The following is a 23,622-nucleotide window of genomic DNA, read 5'->3' as shown; positions in this document are numbered from 1 at the left end:
AGCCCCTCTCTAGGCTTTCGTGAGCCAGAGAATCTCCAGCATTAGATGAAGATCAGTGTACCACCTGACACTTTTTTTTTTTCAGCAGGGTGATAAAATTAAAGGATGGCTTTGATTTGCTTGAAGGATTACTTCTCTTACTTACTTGTTTAAAAGTACATAGTATTAACACAAAGGATGAGGGGGAGAGAAAATTCAGAAGATGACTGTAGAGCCTGGGCTAATTGCAAGCTGATTAGATTGTGCCATGCAACAGCTCTCCCTCCGTTACATACCATCACAAGCTCTGGTCTTTTCCACCCTGCAGCAGCAGCACCAGCAGCAAACAAGCTGATTTGCTAACAAAGTGGTCAGCTCGGGCACTTGCACAGCGGCTCACAGGGTCCACAGACGGCTGCTCTCCATGCGGAGAATCTCAAGCTCCATTTTCCAATCTGATTACACGGCTCCTTGTTCCAGCAGTCTTAAACCTTCATGGCAGTTTACCAACATTTTCATCACTTTTTTTTTTTTCTTTTACAAAGCCAAAGAACTGATAAGCTCTCAGGTACCCAGGATTTCAGAGTCAATGGCTGGCCAGCAGCCAGCACTCTCTCTCTACCACACAACTGTTTTGGGCCACACTGCATAAAGCAGACAGGATTGACCGCAGTGCACTGAACTACTAGAATGTTGCCATGTGTATAAGCAAGCGGCATGTTGTTGTGCTTTACCGGCATTAATTATCATGGCCAATCATACCTATTAGGTACACAGTCCTAGTAAGTGTCCTGCTTACCCATCTACCAAAAGAGGCAATACAAAACAAGCCAATAAGCATCTACCAATGACTTCAATTACCCTAACTGACGTGCTCAGAAACTCTGTCTGATAAAGGCAAAGCACTAATAACTGTTTGTTTTAATTCCTGGTCTGATTGCCTATATTAATTCCTTCAATCACCACAAAAATGATCCTAGTGACTTTCCATTAAAATCTAAAAAATGTGCGGACAAGACAACACAAAATAACTGATGTTTCTTCAAACTCTGGAAGTTCCTCAGACCTTTAAAAAAAAAAAAGATAAAGCACAGGGTGTAGAAATGAGGCACAGTAGCCTCTAAGTATTAATCTTACACCCTTTAGTTCCAGAAATCAACACAGAGTTAGTAAGAATGGTGATGTAATACATATACATCCAGAACTTTTAAGCGATGAGCTATAGCATTTCAACATCAATGGATATATTTTCCTAATACTTTTGAATTTATTTCTAGTGTAATCCAGGCCTACAATTTGAATTTGACAGTGAAATGCTCATCCCCTGATTGTTTCTGTTAAACCAAACAATAAACAAGCAAAGAATAATAAGAGTCTCTCTCAGCAATGACCAAGAAGTTTCTCACAAACATAACAACAACAACAACAAAAGGAAAATGGCTTTGAATGTCTGGAGCTATTCCCAGTTCATTTTGGTATAATATTGATCTATAATAAGAGGTTTGAACAGAAGAAAGGAAAGAAGGAGAGGAATCTGCAGTTATGGGGAAAAATATAAAACTTGGCTTGCACAATGCCTCAGTACTCCTGCTTAACAGTGCACTGACCCTCTGTAGCTTGGAGTCATTAGCAGGAGTCCCACGCTTGCCTCTAGAAGAGGGAGATTTGAACTCACACCCCAATGTGAAGAGATTCAGGATTTTGAGCATGCTAGACAGAAGGGTCATTCCTCTTCACTGATGAGGAAGACACTTGTCCCCAGGGGAAGGGAAAACTGGATGAGTGACTGTTGTAAGATTTAGGCAATGGATGTGCTGCTGACTCAGGAATGGACTCTGACAGCCACACTGCTTCAGTCCAGCCACTTGGAGAGAGAGCAGTGTTAGGGCAATAACACTGACAGCACATGGAAAAGTTGAGGGAGAATAGAAAACAGGATAGAAGGAAGAAATGAGCTAATGAAACAGCAGCTCCTTTTCTGAGATGGACATGTATCTGAAATAAACACTCTTGCCTTTTGCAAGTCAATACTGCACAGCAGATAAAAGATGTGTTTGTGACTATATAAATTCAGAACCACAGCATTTCTGAAAGGACTTTTTTACAAGCAGACATGCATTTTTAAAATGAATAGACTGGACTGAATATATATATATATATATACATATATATATATATATATATATATATCCACAATACTGCAAAAAAACCTATAAATGCAAAGAAAGTATACACATACACCCATATATGTATTTGCATGTGAGTGGTATTCTGCATAAATGACTGTCAACTTAAAATGCCATTCTCTAATTTATATGCAAATTCTACCTCTGGTAAAATAAAAACATATTTTAAGCAGCTTATAGTGCCAACACATTATTCCCATGAATGATTCCTAGTAAACTATTTATGCCAACTGTGGGGCTTTTTTTTATGATTTATTGGATGGTGAACGAAACCACTTAAACTATAGTTGTCTGTATGAATCAGTAATTTTCATGTTTCTAATTAAAATGTAAACAGCGTAATGAAGACATCAAGTTTTTAAGCAAATGTCTCTTCCAGTGCCACTTGGGGTATGGTAATTACTGGAGCAGATCTATGGATGCTCGGGAATCCTCTACAAGTCCAGATTAAAAGCATTACTGCTAAACCTGGCTTTTTACACGAGGGAATTGTGTACTCTAACCCAGTCCCAGTTTGCTTAGAGATGCACACTGGCACTTCCTTTAAAAAGTGGTCATTAAAAAAGAATCACAATGGAAAATAACAAATGAAGTAATTTATATTTAAAATGTTGATTATAAAACATTTATGAGCAATCAAAACACTAGAATTAGATCCCCTCAAATTTGATTTCCTGCTATTCTGTTTCTTGAGAGAGAGAGAGAGAGAGAGAAAGAGAGAGAGACAGCACGCAAGGGGAGAGAGGAGAGAAGACAGAGAGAGGAAAAGAAAAGCAACCAAAAAAAAAAAAAAAAAGAAAGCAAAAGAGACAGAGAGGAAAAAAAAAAAAAAACAACCAAAGAATGTCCAGCTTGTATTTACAGAACCAGGATCTGATGTAGAAAAGCTGACTCCAAGGTTAGAATATATATGTATGTGTATATGCATGTATGTATGTATATATTTATATAAGTATATATACATATATATGCTAGTTTCCAAGATTTAAGTAAATTTACAATGTAAAAATTAGAAATATTTAAAATGTAATAATCCATAATCCATGGGGGAAAATGTGTCCTTTTCTCTTATGTACAATAATGTAAAAAAAATCTTTGAGGTAAAACCATGTGTTCATTTTTATTTCAGTATCTATGCTTTTACAAAACTCATCAAAATTTATCCTAAAGCAAGTGACCTCTTATACCTGATGAAAAGATTAATCACCTCTTCTGCTTCTAAATCCTAACTGAACTTCTCTCTGAAGCCTGTTCCTCCAAGTTATTCATTTGCTTTCCATATTTACCACTCAGCAGTTAAATAATTCTTCTTTTAAAAAACATAATTTAGAACCACTCCCTTTTATCAATACCTCTTAGAATTAAGATAGCCTCTCTTGGAGTTGACTGTTTATAGCAGATAGAAAAAGCTTAAATTTGTAGGATAAAAGGCTTCTCCTCTCTGAAGATTTCTCTACCCCTGAACTCAAAGTTTCCAGACTGACTGATATGGCCAAAATTCGTACTATTTCACATAAATGCTAAACAAACATGGCTGTGGAACTGAGAATGGATGAAAGAATGTGGCAGGATAATGGAGGCAGAGAAAGGGAATCTTTTTTGTACAGTTCTGTTTTACTAAAGTAGTGTGTAACCACCATCCAGAAGCCAGTGAGAAAATTTCATCTCAAAGTATTTTCTCTATTTTTTCATGTGAAAACACATTAGCTTTCTCAACCCCACCACCCAGCCCCTGGCCCTGCCTGGATCTGAACATAGAGACTTAATATTTTGGGAAGAAAGAAGGATGGGACAAGATGAGGAGATCTGAGAGAGGCATGTTTGGATAATGTTTAAAAATTTTTAAACACGGGGGGTGGGGGGTGGGGGTTCAGAGGAAGAAAAAGCTGATTAAACAAGGCCAAGTGTTTTGTCGGCTTAAGGGTGATATCATAGTTGTATTCGATATCAGAATGTTGTGAGTACAAGCATCATTTCTATTCGCTTTGTGCCAGCAAGGTAAACACGAGATTGCATTGTGGGTTAAAACAATAAGAAATCCCTTTCCTCCCAGGCTTTCAAGGCCGTGTTAATCGGGTGTAATTTTTAATGAACACTAGCTGCTTGGTGCTCATTCAAGACATTTCATTAGAAGGTTATTCATTTAAAAATCAACGTTTCAACCATATCAAGCTGTAACCTTTCTTGAAATGTAAATGAATGGTTTAAATGAGAAGATTAATAAAGAAGGGATGTTCCAATTCCAAGCATGGCATGCTATGTATTTTTAAATTTGTCTATGCCAGATGCTGTCAGTCAGAACAAAAAACTGTCCAAGCAGACAATCTGTGCGTCTGAATGTTGATCATGTTGGAAAGTACAGGGGGGAGGGGGGGAGAGTGTGTCAAGGATTCATGGTCCTTCATCTTTGCAGTAGAGCAAACACGTCTCTCAGTATAGCGACAGACAGCTGCTTCCACTTTCTAATGTGCCCTAACTTAGATCACTGAAAGAATTGTCAGCACTCAGAGAAACACACAAAGATAACACAGCCAGCTGCCATGGAGGGGAAAACAGCACAGCTCAGAAGAAATGGGATTTGTTCCATTTGCATGATGTGCCTCCCCTGGGCCCCTTTCTTTCAAATCCAAAGCACAAAAGACAACACTTAACATATTTGCTTAAAGATGACAACCTCATGTTGATTTCATTTGGATGTAACAGTGTCAGGATTACGGATATAAGAATATATTATATCTGTAACAGAGACTGACAAATGTACCCATCAGTGGAACTGTCTGATTCATCTGCTTATACAGCCATTTTACCATCCCAAGGGTGCCATCTAAGTAGTAACTTTAGAAGACTGAAGGTCTAATTTTATTACACCACATTTCAACCTACTAAACAATATTATTTCTAAAATAGATCATTTTTATTGGAAGTCTCCCTGATGAAAAATCCAGTAGACACCAGAGAATTTATGAACTGTATGGGTCCTTTGAACTCAATATACTGCCCATTTTAAACAACTTTTCTTGCTGTATAGCAAATTCCAAGTATCAAATAGGTGAAAGTTAGAGAGAGAGAGAGAAAGAGAGAGAATATGTATATTTTGAGTGCATTGATATAATAGATATTTATACGTAAGTAGAGAAAGAAATAATTATAGATTACATGGGTAACTATGAAATTAGGCATTACTTGATCTAACGGAATTAATTCTAACCACTTACTTCTGTCTATTCCATATGTCTTCTCTCAACACAGCATATATACCTGAATGGCAACAATAAGAATAGTGATATCTTGTCAATATGTTTTAGACATATACTCCATCTGATTTGCAGTTAAGGTATTGTTTAGGAACAAGTATAAGACAAGATACTGATTTAAAGCTATATTGACTAGGTACTGCTCATTAAAATATGTCCAGTTAAGGAAACCATAATTCTGATCTGGAGCCTCTATATGTCCATGAGCCTATTCTGCATAAGTTTATGTAACTATTTTTAAGCAAATAGACTTATGGTGATATTATTGTACTGGGTTATTTACATCCAGATCACCACATTACTATGGTTTTCTTGATTGGAATTATTGGGGTGAGAATGGAAATAAAGGAGAAGGTAGAGAGGAAGCAATCATGTTTTTTCACATATAGATCATACATGCAGATACTTACACAGATGCACGCATGGAGTCACTTCCTATAACAAAATTCTGGCTCCCTATGTTCCTGTTCTATACGAAGGAACACTCTGATGCTTGTTGCTATTTACTGACAACAGTATAAGTCACTCATTTGGTTGTGTTTTATAAAATAGAGTTAGCTGCTATATGCGATAGTTCTTCAGAGCAGATGGTTACCAATCATTATTTTCCATTTGTTTAGTTTCCAGTAAGCAAAAGAAAAACTCTGGGTAGCAATGCAAAGAAAACTAGCAGCCTGTATGATAGCTCAACGAGTGCCAGAAGATGCATTAAAAAGGGAAAAACAATATGGAATTGCTTTTATCACATAATATATCAAGATTAAATATAATTTTGAAGAATGGAGGGAGGTTATCCCTACCTCCATCCATTAAAAAAAGACTATTTGAATAATTTATTATTTCTTAGGGTAAAATCCTCTGAAATTTAGCTTTTATGTTTTTTTTCCAAGTGATCAAACTTTCTAGAAACAACTTATTATAACCATTAATGTTTGTCATCGTCCACAATGAAATCACTTTCTTTGCCTCTAAGTGGCCCAGTTGTCCAACAGAAAATGGGAAATAGGAGCCATTTGTGGACAAGTGCACATGCACAGAAAATTAAGCTGTAAATATCTGGACTGGGTTATTATTGGAATCTGGAAACATCTGGGGCTACAGAACAAGCCAAGCCCCATTTCCACCATGTCCAGGTAATTGCTTAAATGATTTATACCTTACTGTTTCTATTAAAAATGCCTTTAAAGAGAAACATTTGTAGGCTTGGTTCAGCAATAAAAACTGGTATCTGATTTCACTTGTACAAAGTCTTGTGAAAGATGTTACAATTTTTCAAGGGCATATGCATGACTAAACTAAACCCTGAACAAAGACTGAGTGCTAAAAGAAGGTGTGGCCATCCTCTCAAAGAAAATAATCACTTTAGGAAAACAAATGTTAAGTGGCTTATTTGTGATTAGCTTCTAGTCTAAATAAAAGTATCCATTAAAAAGCATTCTCTTCATGCACAGATGACAGATATATTCAATCTTTTTGAGGGTGAACTGTAGCTTAATATCCATTTTCAATTTGTTTTAATTTCTCATAAATCTTATGTACTGACACTTCAACTGAATGATATATAAAACTTAATCCATAAGGGACAGATAGATGCCTCCTTCCAGACTGACTTGGGCCACTTAGATAAAAATCAGGAGAGAGATTTAAATTGGTACACTTAGCTATGTGTAAAGAGCTACCAATTGGCTAACCAAAATGAAAGAATTTTCAATGCTGTCATTTGTTTTCTAGGTAGCAATGCTGAATTCAGACATACCACACAAATACACACACACATACACACACACACACACACACACACACACACATGCATAGTTGTATTCACTTGGAAATAAATATTACATTTCAGACTTTAAGGCAAGAAGATCTGGTTAAAATTTCAAACAATTATAGAGGTCAAATGTGCATATGGTATTAAATAAATCAAAGTCAAATAAATAATTTGTCATTAATGTGTGTGTGTGTATGTGCACGCGTGCGCGCATGTGCACACACTGGAGCTTGAACTCAGGGCCTGCAAAATGTTCCTTAGCTTTTTCACTCAAGGCTGACACTCTACCACTTGAGCCATAGCTCTACTTCCTCCAGCTTTCTTGTGATTAATTGGAGATAAGAGTCTCATGAACTTTCCTGCTTGGGCTGACTTTGAACAGTGATCTTCATATCTCAGCTTCTTGAGAGCTAGGATTATAGGCATGAACCCCTGGTACCTGGATAGCCACTGAATTTTAACCATGGGTCATATTTTGTCACCAACCACTTATAAGAAATACTAATCTCAGAATCATATTCCAATCTTGCTCTATGAAAAACTAAATGTAAATAGCTGGCATTTAATGTGCAAAGAGTCTGCATGGGTATTTTTTTTCACTTATTTAAAACCACTACTTCCTAATTAGGTATCAAGTAGAATTTCAGGACTGTGTCTTTTACATCTTCTTTTGATTTTGTTCAGATGTTGGCAAGCTCCCATTAAAAGACTTTACAATTTATAGTGTTTGCTTTCTAACAGATTTGAATTTAAATTTTAGCAAATTTAACTTGCTTGAAGATTATTACTTTCCAGAAAGCCAGGCTGATTTAACAAAGAAACTAAACACATGGGTTTTCACTGTTGCAATCAAACTGCATAAATGGGTTTGATGCTTTTATTACATTGTTTTATAGCTTTTATTATCTACTTCAATGTACTATTGTTCAGTGTCAAAGTTCCTTGCTGAAGATGCTGTGTTTTTCTGTACAACTTACTAAACAACATTTGTCCACTTTAACCTACTTGGTGGCACATCTCTATGCTGATTCAGGATCAACAATCAGTACTACAGATATTTTCTTCTACATGGTATGAGATCAATCTGTATTTCAATATGAAATGACAATGTAGTATCTAGAGTTTTCAGCTCTGAAGAGGCCAAATTAGAAGAAAACTAGTGAGTTTTCAGAAACGTTATGTTTTCTTGACAGAATTGTGTTTTTTAAAAGAATGATAATTGAGTCTTTGTTTCTTTCTGGGTTCTCTTATGAAACTATGTGAACTAGACTTTTCTCTGGTACATCTTTATACTTAAAAACATAAATAGGAAATGAGGGCTGGGAAGGTGGCTCAGTGGTAGAGCGCTTGCCTTGCATGATGAGGCCCTGGGTTCGATTCCTCAGCACCACATAAGCAAAAAGAAAAATGCCAGAAGTGGTGCTGTGGCTCAAGTGGTAGAGCACTAGCCTTGAGCTGAAAAGCAGAGGGACAGCACCCAGGCTCAGAGTCAGGCCCCACGACTAGACCCCTCCCCCCGCAAAAAAAAAAAAAAAAACAAAAAACAAAAAACCACATAAATAGGAAATGAAAACCTTGTAAAAAACTGTTGACTAGCTTGTTCCAATTTTAACATTTGATCAAATTGAATTTCTCTCGGGAAATTTTATAAAGACATTTGTTGTAACATTAGTTAACAGATTTGAGAAAGAAACTGACCCTTCTCCAAGCACACAATCCCAACTGGTAAAGCAACTGAACCACTAGAAGACCAGTGTCATTGGGTGGAATCTCAAGCAAATTCTTTACTGCCCAGTGTTTAGTACAAAATAAATTAACAATGTCAGACATTAAACAGAATGTAACAGAGCCAACTTTAAATGTACTGAAGACATTTACAAACTTCTAAATTCCTGATAGCTATCAATTGTTCACCAATAGTTTGCATCTCACATCTTATCACTCCACGTACCATCTTGTTTTCAAAATCTGTTTTGAGAACTTCCAAGGAACAAATTTCCTACTTATCAGAGAAAAACAATTAGAAAAGCCCAAGATGCAGCTAATTTCCAACACTCAACCAAAGGCTGAGTAACAAACTTTCAATTAACCTTATAATGACAAAAAGTTGTTCTCAAAATTTCTACCATTTTATGATCCAATGTCTCAAATTTTTATGAAATATAAGCAAAAAATACATAGAACTTAGCCATTAGATGTTCTTTGTTATAGCTTATAGTCAAAGTAGGTAGAGAAACAAGTGTGGGATTTTTAAAAATAGTATTATGATGTAGTTTTAATAAAAATAATTTAAATACCCTTCTATCCAGACAGGTGAAAATGGAATTAGTAAATCTTTCTTTTCATGTGAATAATTACAAAACTGTTTCTCAGGGTTGTAAAATCTCTCTTTACTAATTACATAAGAAATACAGCAATTTCAATTTTTTAATGAAATATATAATTTTAATATTTGTTTCTAAATATTTTCAAAAGCATTTTCAACTTTGTAAGAAATACGTAGGGAATGAACAAAGTAGATATCTCAATCACTTTTATAATTCAATCCACCAAATATACATTGAATCTGTTATGTGTTACATTGTACACATACACACAAGTGTTTAGAAGATTAAAAATAGAAAGGAATTTGATAAAGCTGCTCACAGGGAACTGATAGTTTTATAAAGACGAAAGACAATTGCCCAGCAATCTACAAGAGAAGAAAGATGATGTTAATGATCAAAAGAAGATACTTTAGCAATGCTAAAGTGAAATTAAACAGGTATCAAATGGAGCTTAATTAGGTTTAGAAAGCCTTCACAAATAATACAACTTTTGACCAGGACATCAATGTCCTAGTAGAATTTCAACAGATGGAAGAGAGCAGTTCAGGGAGCAAAATGAAGGTGAGCCAAGAATAGGTGGAATAGAGGTAAGTGGGAATTGCTCTCATAAAGATGAAGATGCAACTTTTGGATTTTTTTTTCCAAAAAGGATTAAAGGTCCCTATTTCTACTGGTTAAGGTAGTCTGATTGTTAATCTATCTTAATCTCTTACAGAGGAAATGTATGAGCTAACTAATACTCAATGATTCTCAAATAATTAGACCTGCTAACACTTTTGCTTTCAACTTATTGGTAAGCATACTTCATGAATAGCTACCATCCTTTCTGAAAGTCTCCAAAATACAGTGATAAATGGCCCCTGAGCTTCCTTTTGTTTCAAAGACAACTTCTTGGGGATCATTAAGAGGAAAAGGAATCTCTGCCATCAGTCATAGACTGCTAGCAAGATTTCAAGTTTTTCAAGCTTACCAGACTAATCCACAGAAAAGCAGTCACAGATTACCTAGAATTTCAAGATACCCTAATTGTTATTGCCTGTTATCTCTTTTCATAAAAAGAAAGGAAAAAGAAAGGGAGGGAGGAAGCGTGGGAGGGAGGATGGAAAAGAAAAAAAAAGAAAGAAAGAAACATGAGGCATAGAGAAGCTAACTGACTTGCCCAAGCAAATCAATGGACAGGACAGGATTCTGTTGAGACAGTTCCTGGTTACTGTTAACTTTCTGAAATCCTCGTCAGTGACAATGTTCGCCATCCTTAGGTAAAATCTGCATAAATTTTGGAACTATATCTAGAATATATCATTAATATTGTGAATACATAGCTTATTTTTATGAGGTCAAACCAGGAAGAATGTTTTTTGAAGTTAAGCTTTAAGAGCTCATGTACAAACCTCAGGGTTCAAAGAAATTGTTCACAATCTTAACTTTTCTTTAGAATCCACTTGGAGCACAAAGACATAACATACTCCTCCAAACACCCATGTAGTTGGTATGGGGTAAGGGATTGGGAAGAAAAAATGTTAAATATGTGTTGTGTTTGTTTAATTGTTTTGAGACTGACTCTTGATATTTAGATCAAGTTAAAGCCAAATTTACTATCATCCCACCTGAGCCTCCAAAGTGCTGAGATATAGGTATGTATTCTCACACTGGGCTAAAGTTTGGCTTTTGCTTTGTTATGAATTCTTTTTTTTGTTTATTTTTATTTTTACTGTATTTGTTTCTTTTATGGCAATGAAGATAGAGGTTCAAAGTATCACCAAATTTTTCTAAAATCCAATCAAATCATACTTCAAAACTTTGGCCATTTTATAGCAATAAGTTTCAGAAGCAATCTTTAAGTTATATATCAGTCCCTGGTGGATTTTCTTCTACAGTTTTACCTATGGCCTAAGCAAACTGAGAATCTTGTGAGAGATAAGATGTCAAGAGTAACAGTAATCATCTTTAAAGGCATCTGTGTTTTTCAACTTTTCTAACTTATAGGTAGAGATAAAAGAAGTCATTTTTAATTCTCATTTGCATGATAAGAAATGTGTCCATTTATAAAGGGAGATAATCCTGTGTTTAGATTACAGTGCTACATTCTCTTTAATGCACACTGGTCACTAACTTCCTAATAAGTGATCAGCTTTTCATACAATTATATTAGGATTTAATTTATACAGCTACCAACATTGTCTTTATCAACAGCTAAATAAAAACTATCCTTACTCATAGCTTTGCCTCAAAAGCTTTCCCTAATGTCTTGCCATTTTAGCTATTTCTCCCGATCCTACGAGTTCTCCTTCATCAAAAACAGTATATCCATGATGACAATGGCTGCTTTGCTTCCTACCAGCCTAATACCCACCCGAATATGCCCTTAATTAATTCAAGTACCTCTTCATGATCTAAATACCATATACGAGTGGCTCAAGGAAAATTTGATTTTCCAGATGATCAAGTAATAACCAGACTTGCACATAATTTTTTTTTAAATTCTAGCCCTTCAAAATAGTATACAGGTAGTTGTAAAAATTGGGGTCTAGCAGTAGAAGGTTGGATATTACAGCAAGGTTCTTGCTATTTGCTACTTGCAAATACCAAAATGAGCAGAAAATCTTTTCACTAACCATTAAGCAAAGATATCTACAGAGTTAGAAAATACAGATGAAGCTAACCAAATATGCTTTTAGATACATAGGTATATTACATAAAATATGCCTACAGTTCTTGCCATTTCATATTAGTGGTATAATGACATTTTATTAGAATATATTTTAAGGAAATATGATTAATTATGAAAATTTACAATATTATAAACAAATTTATGCTAAATTCTATGCTAAGCTCCTTGGGTATCTTTAAAAGTAAACACTATAAAGCAGTTTCCCATCACACTTTTAACACTAAAACAAAATAAAACATAAAAAAGAAGAAAAAAAAACTCAAAACAAACACTGATACAGTGCATTTACTACTTTAAGAATGTAAAGAATTCAATAAAGAATTCTTTCTTGCATGGGACTTATTAAAGGGATTACAATAAAACAAGACCTAATAAAGAAATTTCCATTTTAAATTTTTTTCTAACACTTTAACAATTATTGATAATAATTTCACACTCATTTTTTTTAATCCAAGAGATTTTTTCAGTATATTCACTGCATTTTTCTCTTCCTAGGGAGAAAACATCTATTTTTTAATACAAGTTTCTCTTTTTCTTGCTGTACTTGAGTACATTTAATTCAGTAATTGGTTAATAAAATTAATCATTTTGTTTCAAACTAGGACATGCTGATAGTATTTGTGTTACATGTAAAATCTTCCTCAAAAAAATCAAGCAATGTTTATATAGGAATTTAAAATTCCAAAACTGGCAATATTATTTTTTCATTCTAGTTTTTCAAATGAGGATTAGCACCATTTGAGTTCCCAATGTCTATATTGAGGTCATGCCAGAACTCTACACTCCAATGTTTCTCAATCTGAGTAATGCAAATGAAAAAAAAATCTCTCTTTAAAAGAGAATTTTGCAATCATACTCCTGGCAGAGGATAGCATGATAGAGGTAGGGGAAATAAAACCCCTATCTTTTGTAAGTAGGACTTAAAATTGACTCCAGATTTGTGAGTCAAGAACAGAAAGTCAGTTTTAATATAGATGTGCTTTAAAAAGTAAAAATGGCTGCTATTCTTAACCAGTTACATATCAGGCATTATTCTTCAAAAATGAGTCATAAAATATCTTTTTAAGTACTTAAAGTCATGAATATGTTCTACTCTTTTACCTCTGCATGAATGTAATTTTTCATTTTCCAGGAAAGGATATATTTTGTAACTAACCCCGTTAACCTAATTACTCATAAAATAATATCCAAAGTGTCCCTGACATCAATTTCTTCACAAAGAAGTGATCTATCCCCATGTATAAGAGCATATTCCATTTAGAAAATCAAAACTGTATTTTTTGTTTGAAGGTTCCTCTGGATGCATTCAATTCCTCAAAACACAATGTAGCAAAAGCAGTTAAAGTCTGCGAACACTAAGCCTACTCTTTCAATATCTTTGTTCCTTCACACTCATATTCAAAACTATTAACTATTAAACATAAAAGAATAATAGTCTTGTTTATTTAACAGTATTTTCTTGATCTTCAAAATGTCGAGTATAATGAAAATGTCTTCAATATAGAGAGAAACTTTTTATCCTACTCAGAATAATTATCTTGTAAGATTAAAATCAGTGAATCATACCTAATTAAAATTTGTAAGTTAGCAAAATTGTGGTATACAATCTAAGAGAAAGTTTGTAGTTTTAACTTCAGTTTGAAACAGATAAAGAGAAAACATGACTCCAGGGAAAATAAGACAGCTATTTTGGCCATAATCATGCATCATATACTGCTACTTATTTGCCCATTTTTGGTTTCAATTATTTTTAATGTTAAATATTTTACACAAGGATAAAAGGTAGGAAAAGGGCTAGATTTGAAATTATACTACATAATTTATAGAGAGTACCCAGAAGCTTTTACAAATATAGATGTGATTAACCTCCTATCAAAATATTTCAGATTTGCAATGCTTTCCATGCAAAGGGTTTCTTAAACTGTGGGGTGAGTTTTTAATTAAGTTGAATGTCTTTATATGTGCAATTTTCCCGCTTCCTTCCATTGCCTATCAATTTTCAGCACAACCTATTGTTATTACATAGGACAAAGGTTTTTTTTTATTCTTAAACTTTATATATTTCTTACCACAAAGTATAATAAAGTATAATAAAACATGTTTATTCCTTAAAATTATCTTTGAAGCTCCCATTTCCCACCTGAGTCTTGGATTACATAAAATAATAGTTATTTTCCACAGCTCTTTGATATTTTTTTTCTTCCTGGCAGTGTGATGTGAGAACTATCTTTTGAAAATAAATGGTGTAACTTCAAATGCAATCAGATCTATGAATGTTGGACATTCCATTCTATCTCTGTTTTGACTTTTTAAAAGCTGCTCAACTTAAAATTTTAGATTTCTGTATGTCAGTACAAAGTTTAATCTTATTGCAAAGTACCTTGTCAAACAACAATGTGTATGTTCCATTCACCCATCTACCAAATGCTCAGTCCCAGAGGAAAAAAGAGCCACACACATTCACCAGAGTGAAGTTTTTTCAATATAAGTTGAGAAGCCAAGTTACAATCTGAATATAATCACTGGGAAAGTAGTGTTACATTGTGAAAGAGTAACTTTTCATCTTTAACACAGCTGTCACCACATGTTTATATAGCTACTGTGCCACTTCACATGTCAAAATATCAATACTGACACTATCATAACAAGGTAATTATTTTTGTATATGCTCCTCTTCCCTTTCACTCAATGAGTTGTGCTTTTGTTTCTTTAATAGTCAGAATCTTCTGCATAATTTAAGATTTCTACTTTTTCAAAGCAAACTTAATAGTACATGTACCTCAACCTTAGGAGATAGTATAGGTGACAAGGGAGAACCTATCAGACTCTTACTACAAATCCCATGGAAATAATCCCATTCAAATGACTCTGCACTTAGAGAATACATATTTAATTATTCACTCAAGTGCCAACAATTGGAAAACACAGAGCTCTTCTTAAGAATATTTGCATAAAATTTCATGAAATATATTAGGTACAGGGCAACATGAGATTAAACCAAATATTTCATGAACTAGTTCAAAGGTTGAAAGAGCAGGAGATGTACCCAATAGTGTATTTTTTCCCCCATTAAGTCTCTGAACTAACTCCCATAAATACCTCTTTAGGGAGAGGCATGTGAAGTAACTGTGGAGTAGTCAGTCTCCACACGGGAGATCAGTGATTTACCCAAATTAGTGCCAGACAATAGATTGTAGGTAGAAAATTTAGAACTAGTCTCATTGCCCTGCAATCTATGGGCACAGAGTATTCCCACACAGGAAGGACTTGCATTTGGTTGAATGTTAAATTGTGACTGTCTTGTAGTTATTAACAATTTTGAACAAGATGCTTCTCATTTAAATTTTTCAGCATGCCTCAGAAATTCTGTACATGGTGTCAGTTGAAGGTGACAGTATTTGTCAGTGGCAAAAAGAGTAAGTCAAAGGACTAACAAAGTGTTCAGTTTAGGGCTGCAATGTAGCTCTGTGCCAAAGCATTTGCCTAGCAAGTGCAACATCCTGGGCTAGATCCCCAGTCCCAAAAAAGAAAAGATTTTTTAAAATACAGTTAAAAATATACTTTAAAAAATAAATCCCATGTTTGCATATTTATTCATTTTTATTTTTTGAATATTAGTTTTCATGAATAATGATTTCTCCTGATTCAGTACAAGAAAGTAGAGGTCACTTGTTCCCTGATAAGTGTTGCTTAAATGTGTACAACATTTAATTGCCATCTTTGAATGCATCCAACTAATGAAAACATTAGTTGAATAAGGAAAATCAAGTAAGGCCTTTTTTAAGTGGATGAAGTAAAATGCGGTTTCTGTTCTCTTGCCAACAATATATAAGCCAGTGGGATAAAACAGATAACAGAAATTATCAGCAGAAATCCAAATCCATAGGAAAGAAACTGAGCAAAGCATTTCAAAAGTAAGATGATGAAGAAAAGATCCTTCAGATATTTTAAGTTTTGTATTATGCAGCAAAAAAAATAAACTTTATAGTAAACCATGTTAGCAAATTATAAAGCCCAAATAATTGTATTGAGAAAGGGCTACTCATCCTATGAAAGTGAGAACAAAATCCTAAGCAAATTTTCCAAGATCATAGAAAATATTTAACCAAATTTCCCAACTTCTGAATATAAATACCTATGCAGTTACAGAACACAGTGAAATTTAACCTTGGGCTTCACAGAGTGAATCATGCACTCTACTTTTAATATGTGTCAGTTTTAAAAAAAATTATTGGGAGCAGTGATATTACAGATGCTTTGTGAAAGTCACAGTAGCTAAAATATGAGCAAACATATCCATTTATACATGTATTTAACATAAATACATCTGAATTGAAATTCCCCTTCGGATTGGCATCTTCTGATATACTTTGAAACAGCAGTCCACCATATGCAATGTTAAGCAAAGTGTCAATATTCAAATTACAAGACAACAAGCAGATTTGTTGCATAAAATATGTAAATATTATTAGCAGAAAATGCCAAATGATAGCTCATGTTTTCACGGATCCTGATCATTTCTTTTTACGGACTCCTCAATCTCAGCAAAAGCTAGTCTTGTCAACAGGTTCCATGAGGATGGAGGCAATGCAGTGAGACAGAGCTAAACAGAAACCTGTACTGCTGTTGCCTAAAGGAACCAGCTCACCCACCTGCTTTCTTTCCATTTGCTTCAAACTTGCCAGTGTAATTTACATTGAGGATATTTTCTTGGCCAATTCCTTCTTTCAACTATCTGCATTTCTCTTAGTAAAGTGCATCCCACAACTGTAATTGTTCTTGAAATGACAACATTATAAACATCCAGGGAACCACTAAAGAGCAGTCCCTGTCAGAGAAGTTATGCTTGAATTTTCTACTTCAAGTCACATGCAAAAAGTTAAAAAGTATAAATTTACAATTAGAGAAACAGGAAGAAAATGGCAAAAATCCAGCCATGAAAAATATGTGCCATTTATTTCAGTCTCTCAAACAAAAAGAGAGAGAGAGAGAGATTAAAAAATGATGGTAAGGTTAAAATTCTGTCTGCATGGATGCAACTGTTATTGGACTTTTAGTCCTTCAAGTGAAAACCCAAGATAATTTTACGTTATAAATGTTAATAAAACAATACCATTCGTATATCTCTAAAGAAAGAAGACATCATATTCAGTTGTATAAATTGAGTGGCAAATTGCACTACTTTTGGTGCCATTTGTTTGTTCTAATTGGTCAATGACTGAAAGAAGCGCATATATGTTGATTAATCAAGTCTTATCAATCAGTAATTTAGTCAAGATCTCTACACTTGTCTACAGAAAAATCTCTTCCAATCAAAAATTTACAGATCAATTTTAAATTCCTGGTAATTAGATGCATTAACTACAACAATGGACATGGTACTTTATAAAGTAATAGATGAAATTTGTACTCAATAATATGTTGGTCAAAGTTAAAATATCAAGTGTTTCTGTTAAAGTAAGCTTCTAAGAACAAACCAGAAAGTTCAACGCATAAAAGCCTGCAATTGTTTCAAATACACCTAATAATTCTGCTGATTTTGGACAATTAAAACTGATTACTTAATTAGGCAATTATTTAAGGCATCCAAACACTGACACCGACAAAAACAGGAAAGCATTAACAAAGCTCCTCTTCACCTTGAAATAAAAATTCTGAAAACCACTGCAGACATCCAAACTTTCTAGATCTGCCCCTATGCAAAATAAAAACAAGATATTAAATTCTAAAAGGTGACAGCCCAGAACTTAGGGAGAAAAGTAATTTACCAATAATGAAATTATTCACTTATCTTTTCAGAAGACTTATATTTTAAACTATTTTAGAAAGCAGTAATACAGATGGTCTCTATGGATTCTTGGAAATAGAACTTCTTATATTCCTTCTGGGCACCTTGTTTATTGTCTAAATGCAATTAATGAAATTCTGCTCTCTTGAATGTCTATCCAAAGTACCTGCCTACAAAAATAGTTTTCAAAGTTCCTGCCTGGCACAAATAACACAAAAAACAATAATAATTTTCTATTTATGAAAGGAAAATAGCCTTGGAAATACGGCTGCAGGAATCCTAAATATAACTTTAAAAAAAATCTTGTTTTCATTCAGAAAATATTAGATACAGTTTCTTAAATCTCACAGATTCAGTGGAGTCTAGAGATAAATTTTGTTTTTAAAGAAAACCATAATAATAGCTGCTTCTTGATATAACTCCAAAGAGACCTTATAAACTATCCTTTTGGGAGAAAAGAAAAGCAAGTCAACTCACAGGTACAGCTTCGAAACAGAAGTCTTCCTCTTTTCCAGGAACATGACAATGAGAGTTTATTACACTGCTATGATTCTTTCATTTCAGACATGATTAATTAGCAAGTATTGCACTTCTCAAAACTCCCACCACACTCTTCCCTGCTTATTTAACAGACCTACATGAAATAACAAGTAGCCACCAGCAGTCTAAGCCAAGTCTCCAAAAACTCTATTTCAAAGAAAATACTTCCTTCATATCATTGCCTCTCAAAGTAAAGCAGACTCCTTTTCACTACAAAATGCTTTTGGAAAAAAAAAATCTTGGTGATTTTCCTAACAATACCTTTTAAATGTTGAATAATGCATGCATCATATTCAGTATTCAGAAATAATGTGGCATGTTTAATCTGGCATACCTCTATTTTTAAGCTGAAATTTCAAAACACTGATGAGTTCATGTAATTTGTAACTATCCACAAGAACAGTTAATAAACAATAGAAATTATGTGTGCAAGCATGTTTGAGAACATAGTTTTTAGAGAAAAAAATGTGATTTTTTCCCCCAAATAAAGCTAATTTGATAATAAAGATAATAAAAGTGAAGGTAAGAAACAGGAATAAAGGGGAAAAAAGAGAACTCTAAAATTTAAATAAAATTTAAATGTATTCTTCCAAATACATTTTTAAAATAATTTTCCTTTTCAATAACTATTTTCAAAATGTCTGTATTAATGAAGAAACATCCATAACTGGAGGTATTATAAATGCATATTTAAGCAATTATGAATTTATAAAGCCTAGGATCTTTGCTTCAGCCTCTCAACTGAGATGGCTAGAAAACTTCACACATAGTACAATACTGATAAATAGACCTTGTTGGTCCTAAAAAACAATTTCAAAAAAATCTATACTGGTCAAAAGATGTTTGCTGTTTTTTTCCTGTTGTATTAAATTTAGGATCAAAAACATCAAAGCAGCTTCCACCTCAGACCTAACTTTTAGAGGATCAATGTGACAAGGCAGTCCCTGATAGATGTTTCTCTTGATAAACGACTTGTTCAAAAGAGACATTGTAGCTTTCATTTCCTGACCACAACACACTTTTAATTTGCAACAGCAGAGCTGCCAGAGTGTGAGCAGTTGCCCACTTTCTAGTCTTTTAGGTTTGTAGCTCTGGTTCCTTTAGGCCACACATTGGAGAGCAAACAAAATCTAAAAATAATAATCAAGAGTAACAGGATCAGAAAATAGAAGCCACTAATACCACTTCATACAAATACACAAGTACTGTGTGTGTGTGTGTGTGTGTGTGTGTGTGTGTGTGTGTGTGTATGTATACACCCACCAAATAGTAATGTATGATAACAAGATGCCTGGTGAACATAATTTGTACACCAGGCATTTAAATACATAGAGAAATAAATTGTGTGACTATTATTTAATAGTAAATAGAAACTTGGGGAGGGCAATTTAGCAATTTACACACTTAAATCTGCTGTTAAATGTCATGAATTACATGACTGCCTATGCTGGAGTGGATTTTCTTTTTTTTTTTTTACATACTATTGCAATGATTATTATAACTACTACCCAGAAATCACATTTAAGTATCAATACGGTGAACAGTCAAACCATCCAATTTCTGCTCTCAGCACATTGTCTGAGTTCCGATTTAAAATTTATAAATGTAATATCCTCCTCATCACAGGCAGCAGCCCAATCTGCTCTGAATATATATTACAGCTTTAACATCACAGAGGGAAATCGCCCATCTGGCAATCCCATTCGCTCCAACAGCTCCAGGGTAAAAAAAAAAAAAAAAAAGAAAAGAAAAAAGAAAAAAACGCTGTGCTCTCTCCTCCTTAAAACATTTCTCAGGGCAAATTATGAGCATCTAAAATAAACAATCTTTTTATTGATCGCTTCAAAGTCAACAAGTTCCAAATGCAAAATTCAATCAAATCCTTCCTACCATGTAAGAGCGCTGTGTGTAGTTCTACAGTCAAGAGTCCAACCACAAGTGTGTGTCTTGCCACGGGTCTGGAAGTCTCTTTCCTCTTATTCACATTTGTGTTAGGAGAACGCAGTGACCAGGGCCACACTGCAGACGGCTGGCAGCTTTGCCCCTCTGTTATTTCTTTCTTTCAATTCTCTCTTTCCTTCTTTTACTCTTTTTAAGAAGGCATTCATGGTGGGAATAAATGCAATAACAAGAACAACAACAGCAGATACTTTAAAGTGGACATATCTTTTGCTTAACCAAAATACTTTAACATTTTTTGTTGTTTCCTCTTAGTCTTAATTGAATATCACAAAGTGTACACACAGCACAGCCACAAGAGCTATTGAAAACCCCCCTCCTCTCACTCCATTTAACTGACCTTTTTTTTAAAGAGAGGAAAGAGAGATTTCAAATGAAGTCAGTTTCAGTGCCTGATTATTTAATTCTGTCACAGGTTAAAAGTAAAAAAAAAAAAAAAGTGCTGACAGACAAGCGAATGGCAAGAGGGGGGAAAAACCTGTCACTGTTTCTTTATAAGATATTAAAGACTTTAAACAATCAACATATATAAATATATACATATTATTTTCACATAAAAGATACTCCTTTACTCACTCATTCCCAAAATACAACACAGAAGAACTGATTACTCCACAAAGTGCAATCATCAAGAAAGCTGATAGTCAAATTGCATTCAAAGGTTGACAAAAAGAAATTTTCATCCAGTCCTGTGTGTGTACATATATACACACACATATATACATAGTTTCATTAGTTAGCAATCTTTCCCCACATCCCACCTCCTCCCTTCTCCACCCCCTCAAAAAAGAACCCCGCAGAGTTTAACTAATTTACATACCATTTGACTTCAGCCTTTAAAAAGTGCATTACTAGTAACATGCAACTTCAAGATTACAGCTAAAACTGATAAAAAGTGAATTCAAGTAATATAGTAATCAAAATTTAAATATTTAAACAAGTGATAGTACAGGTAAAAAAAATAAGCATAGTGACAGACTAAAATAAACATAAATAAATGCATATATATTTAAAAGGAATTAGATAATCGCGAGCATCTGATTGCGGAGCAGTTTCAAAGCTTTTATCATGCGATTTAATTTGTCTTTCCTATTTAGATTCAAAGGAAGTAAATTCCAAAACTGACATACCATAAACACTGGTGCTACTGATCATTTCTTGCTGGCAGCACAAAAAGCTGAATTGGATTTCTCACAAGCAGGAATTCCAAAGGTTGCTTTTCATTAAAGCCACTTTTCCTCTCAGCTATCAAATGTCACTGCCTTGAAACGTGGGCCCTTTCGTCAGGTATTCATTTAACCTACATGCATATAATTAAGGGGGAAAGCAACATCAACAAAAAGGGGGTCTCAGATCACAGGAGAAGAAAGAAAGGAAAAAAAGCACATGACCAGGAATGCAAGTCCATGTCAATTTCACTCACTCCCATTGAAACTAACAAGAGCTCCGGGGAGGACGGTAATAGGATCAGTGGATTGTATATACCATTAAATTATACATCTTTCTCTCCCGTTCCTAGCCAACAATACGCCCACCACGCTGTACCCCCTTCTTCAAGATGATGTGCTTACATTTTTCTGCAACCGATCTTCTGACATTTTTCTCGTTCCCCGGGCCACGAGATGGTAATTTAGCCTCAACTTTTTGTGTGTGTGCAAGATTCTTATTTACACTTCTTATTTACTTAGAAGTTAGTTCCCGAAGAAAGTCTAGCCCCACCCTATGGCCCCCGCTTTCTTCTTATTTTTTTTCTTTAATTTTTGAAGTTAAAAAAAAAAGATAGTAGTAAACCCCATATAGGGAAAACTGAGATTCTTACGACCGCGAACTCTTAATCTAATACTATTGTTACCGTGATTAAGCAGCAAAAGGGGGGGGGGGGGGGAAATGCATTATAACGTTTCAGGGCTACTTTGTAGGGGAGATAGATATTAGATAGCAGGTTGGCGTACCGAAGAGAAAACAAATTTCAAATCCAATTTTATGTTTACGGCACAACTCGAAGATCTTTTTTTTAAAAAAAAATACGAATCTTTGGTCTATTTGTATTCTTGAAAAAAAACAAAAACAAAAAATTTAAACAGATGGTAGAAAGAAAAAAAAAGCCCAACAACTAAGAAGCTCCTCTTACCTGAAGGTGCGTCGCGAGAACGCGCTGCGTTAGCGTAGCATCGATCCGATGTGTTTGCTGATGAATGGAAGCTAGGGTTAAGTGAAGGTGCCTATGATTTGAAATCATTCCAAGTTTTTGAAGGGAAGACGGACTGCAGCCTCTGCCATGTTGGAATTTCAAACCCAAAACAGCTGCTTGGAAGGAGCCAGCATGCCAGAGGCTGAGCGCAGGCGCAGAGCGCCGCCGAGCCAAATTCAAATCACTTTCACACTAAGAGCCAAAGATCAGTTTTCAAAGGAGAGAGGGAGAAAAGAGACGGAGGCTGCCGAGAGCGAGAGCAGACGAGAGGCAGTGGCGAGAGGCGGGCCGTGGAGAGAGACGGGCAGCAGGAGCACCGGGAGGGAGAGGGAGAGGCGCGCGGAGCCCGCGGAGCTGGAGGGGGAGCGCGGGAGGGAGGCGGGAGGCGAGCGGCGAGCCAGCCGGGGACGCGCCGGAGATTCATGGGCTGGGAGGGCTCAATGGCCGCGCCGCGCCGGCCGGCCGGCCGCTCGGGTCAGGTTACACGGCCCGGGCCGCGGCGGCCGCCCAGCCTCTCCGACGCGCTCGCGCGGCCCGGAGGGGGCCCCGAGGTCATGCTTGCGCACGCGGGGACCCGGGGCGCTCCCTGCCCTCTCTCTCGGGGAGCCCAGCCTGAGCAGCGGGGATCACCGCCTGCGGGGAAGAGGGGAGGGGGGAAGCTTTTCTTCCCACGCGTGACCGGCCCGCCCTTGCGATCCACCCACCCACCCACCTAAACCCAGCCACGGAGGGGCCCGGGACACGGCCGCGCAGCTCCTGGGCCTGCGGGTCCCCCTCCCGCCCACCCCCAACCTCCTTCTATCCAGCTCTCTCGACAGCTGCGGGCCGGCCCAACCTTTCCCAGCCCCTTCCCCAGACTCCCGGAACAGGGCAGGATCTGGCCCAGAGCTGGGACCTCACCCCCCGCCCCCCCGCCTCACCCCTAGCACCAGCCAGAAATAATGACTTTATCTACC

The 23,622-nt window shown here is 35.7% G+C and overlaps 1 protein-coding gene across 2 annotated transcripts in view; it reads right to left on the bottom strand.

Annotated features, from left to right (window-relative positions):
• Fign (fidgetin, microtubule severing factor) overlaps positions 1-22,928 on the bottom strand; it is a 133,156-nt gene extending 110,228 nt beyond the window's left edge. The window contains exons 1-2 of one of the 2 annotated variants that reach the window (XM_070021872.1): positions 22,607-22,928; positions 21,606-21,775 (exon numbers count right to left, since the gene is read on the bottom strand). In XM_070021872.1, coding sequence (XP_069877973.1) covers positions 21,606-21,630 — 25 coding nt within the window. In that variant the 5' untranslated portion in view covers positions 21,631-21,775; positions 22,607-22,928. Of the gene's footprint in view, positions 1-18,453; positions 18,471-21,605; positions 21,776-22,606 lie in introns of those variants that run through there. The other variant, XM_070021882.1, reaches the window with a different exon arrangement.
• Between the last annotated feature and the right edge of the window lie 694 nt (positions 22,929-23,622).

The sequence above is a fragment of the Dipodomys merriami genome, unplaced genomic scaffold (assembly GCF_024711535.1).
Source record: "Dipodomys merriami isolate MVZ:Mamm:240054 unplaced genomic scaffold, mDipMer1.0.p SCAF_1, whole genome shotgun sequence".
In the NCBI taxonomy this organism is placed as follows: Eukaryota; Metazoa; Chordata; class Mammalia; order Rodentia; family Heteromyidae; genus Dipodomys; species Dipodomys merriami.
Note: the sequence above shows the minus strand (reverse complement) of the source record. Positions and strands in the feature narration are given on the sequence as shown.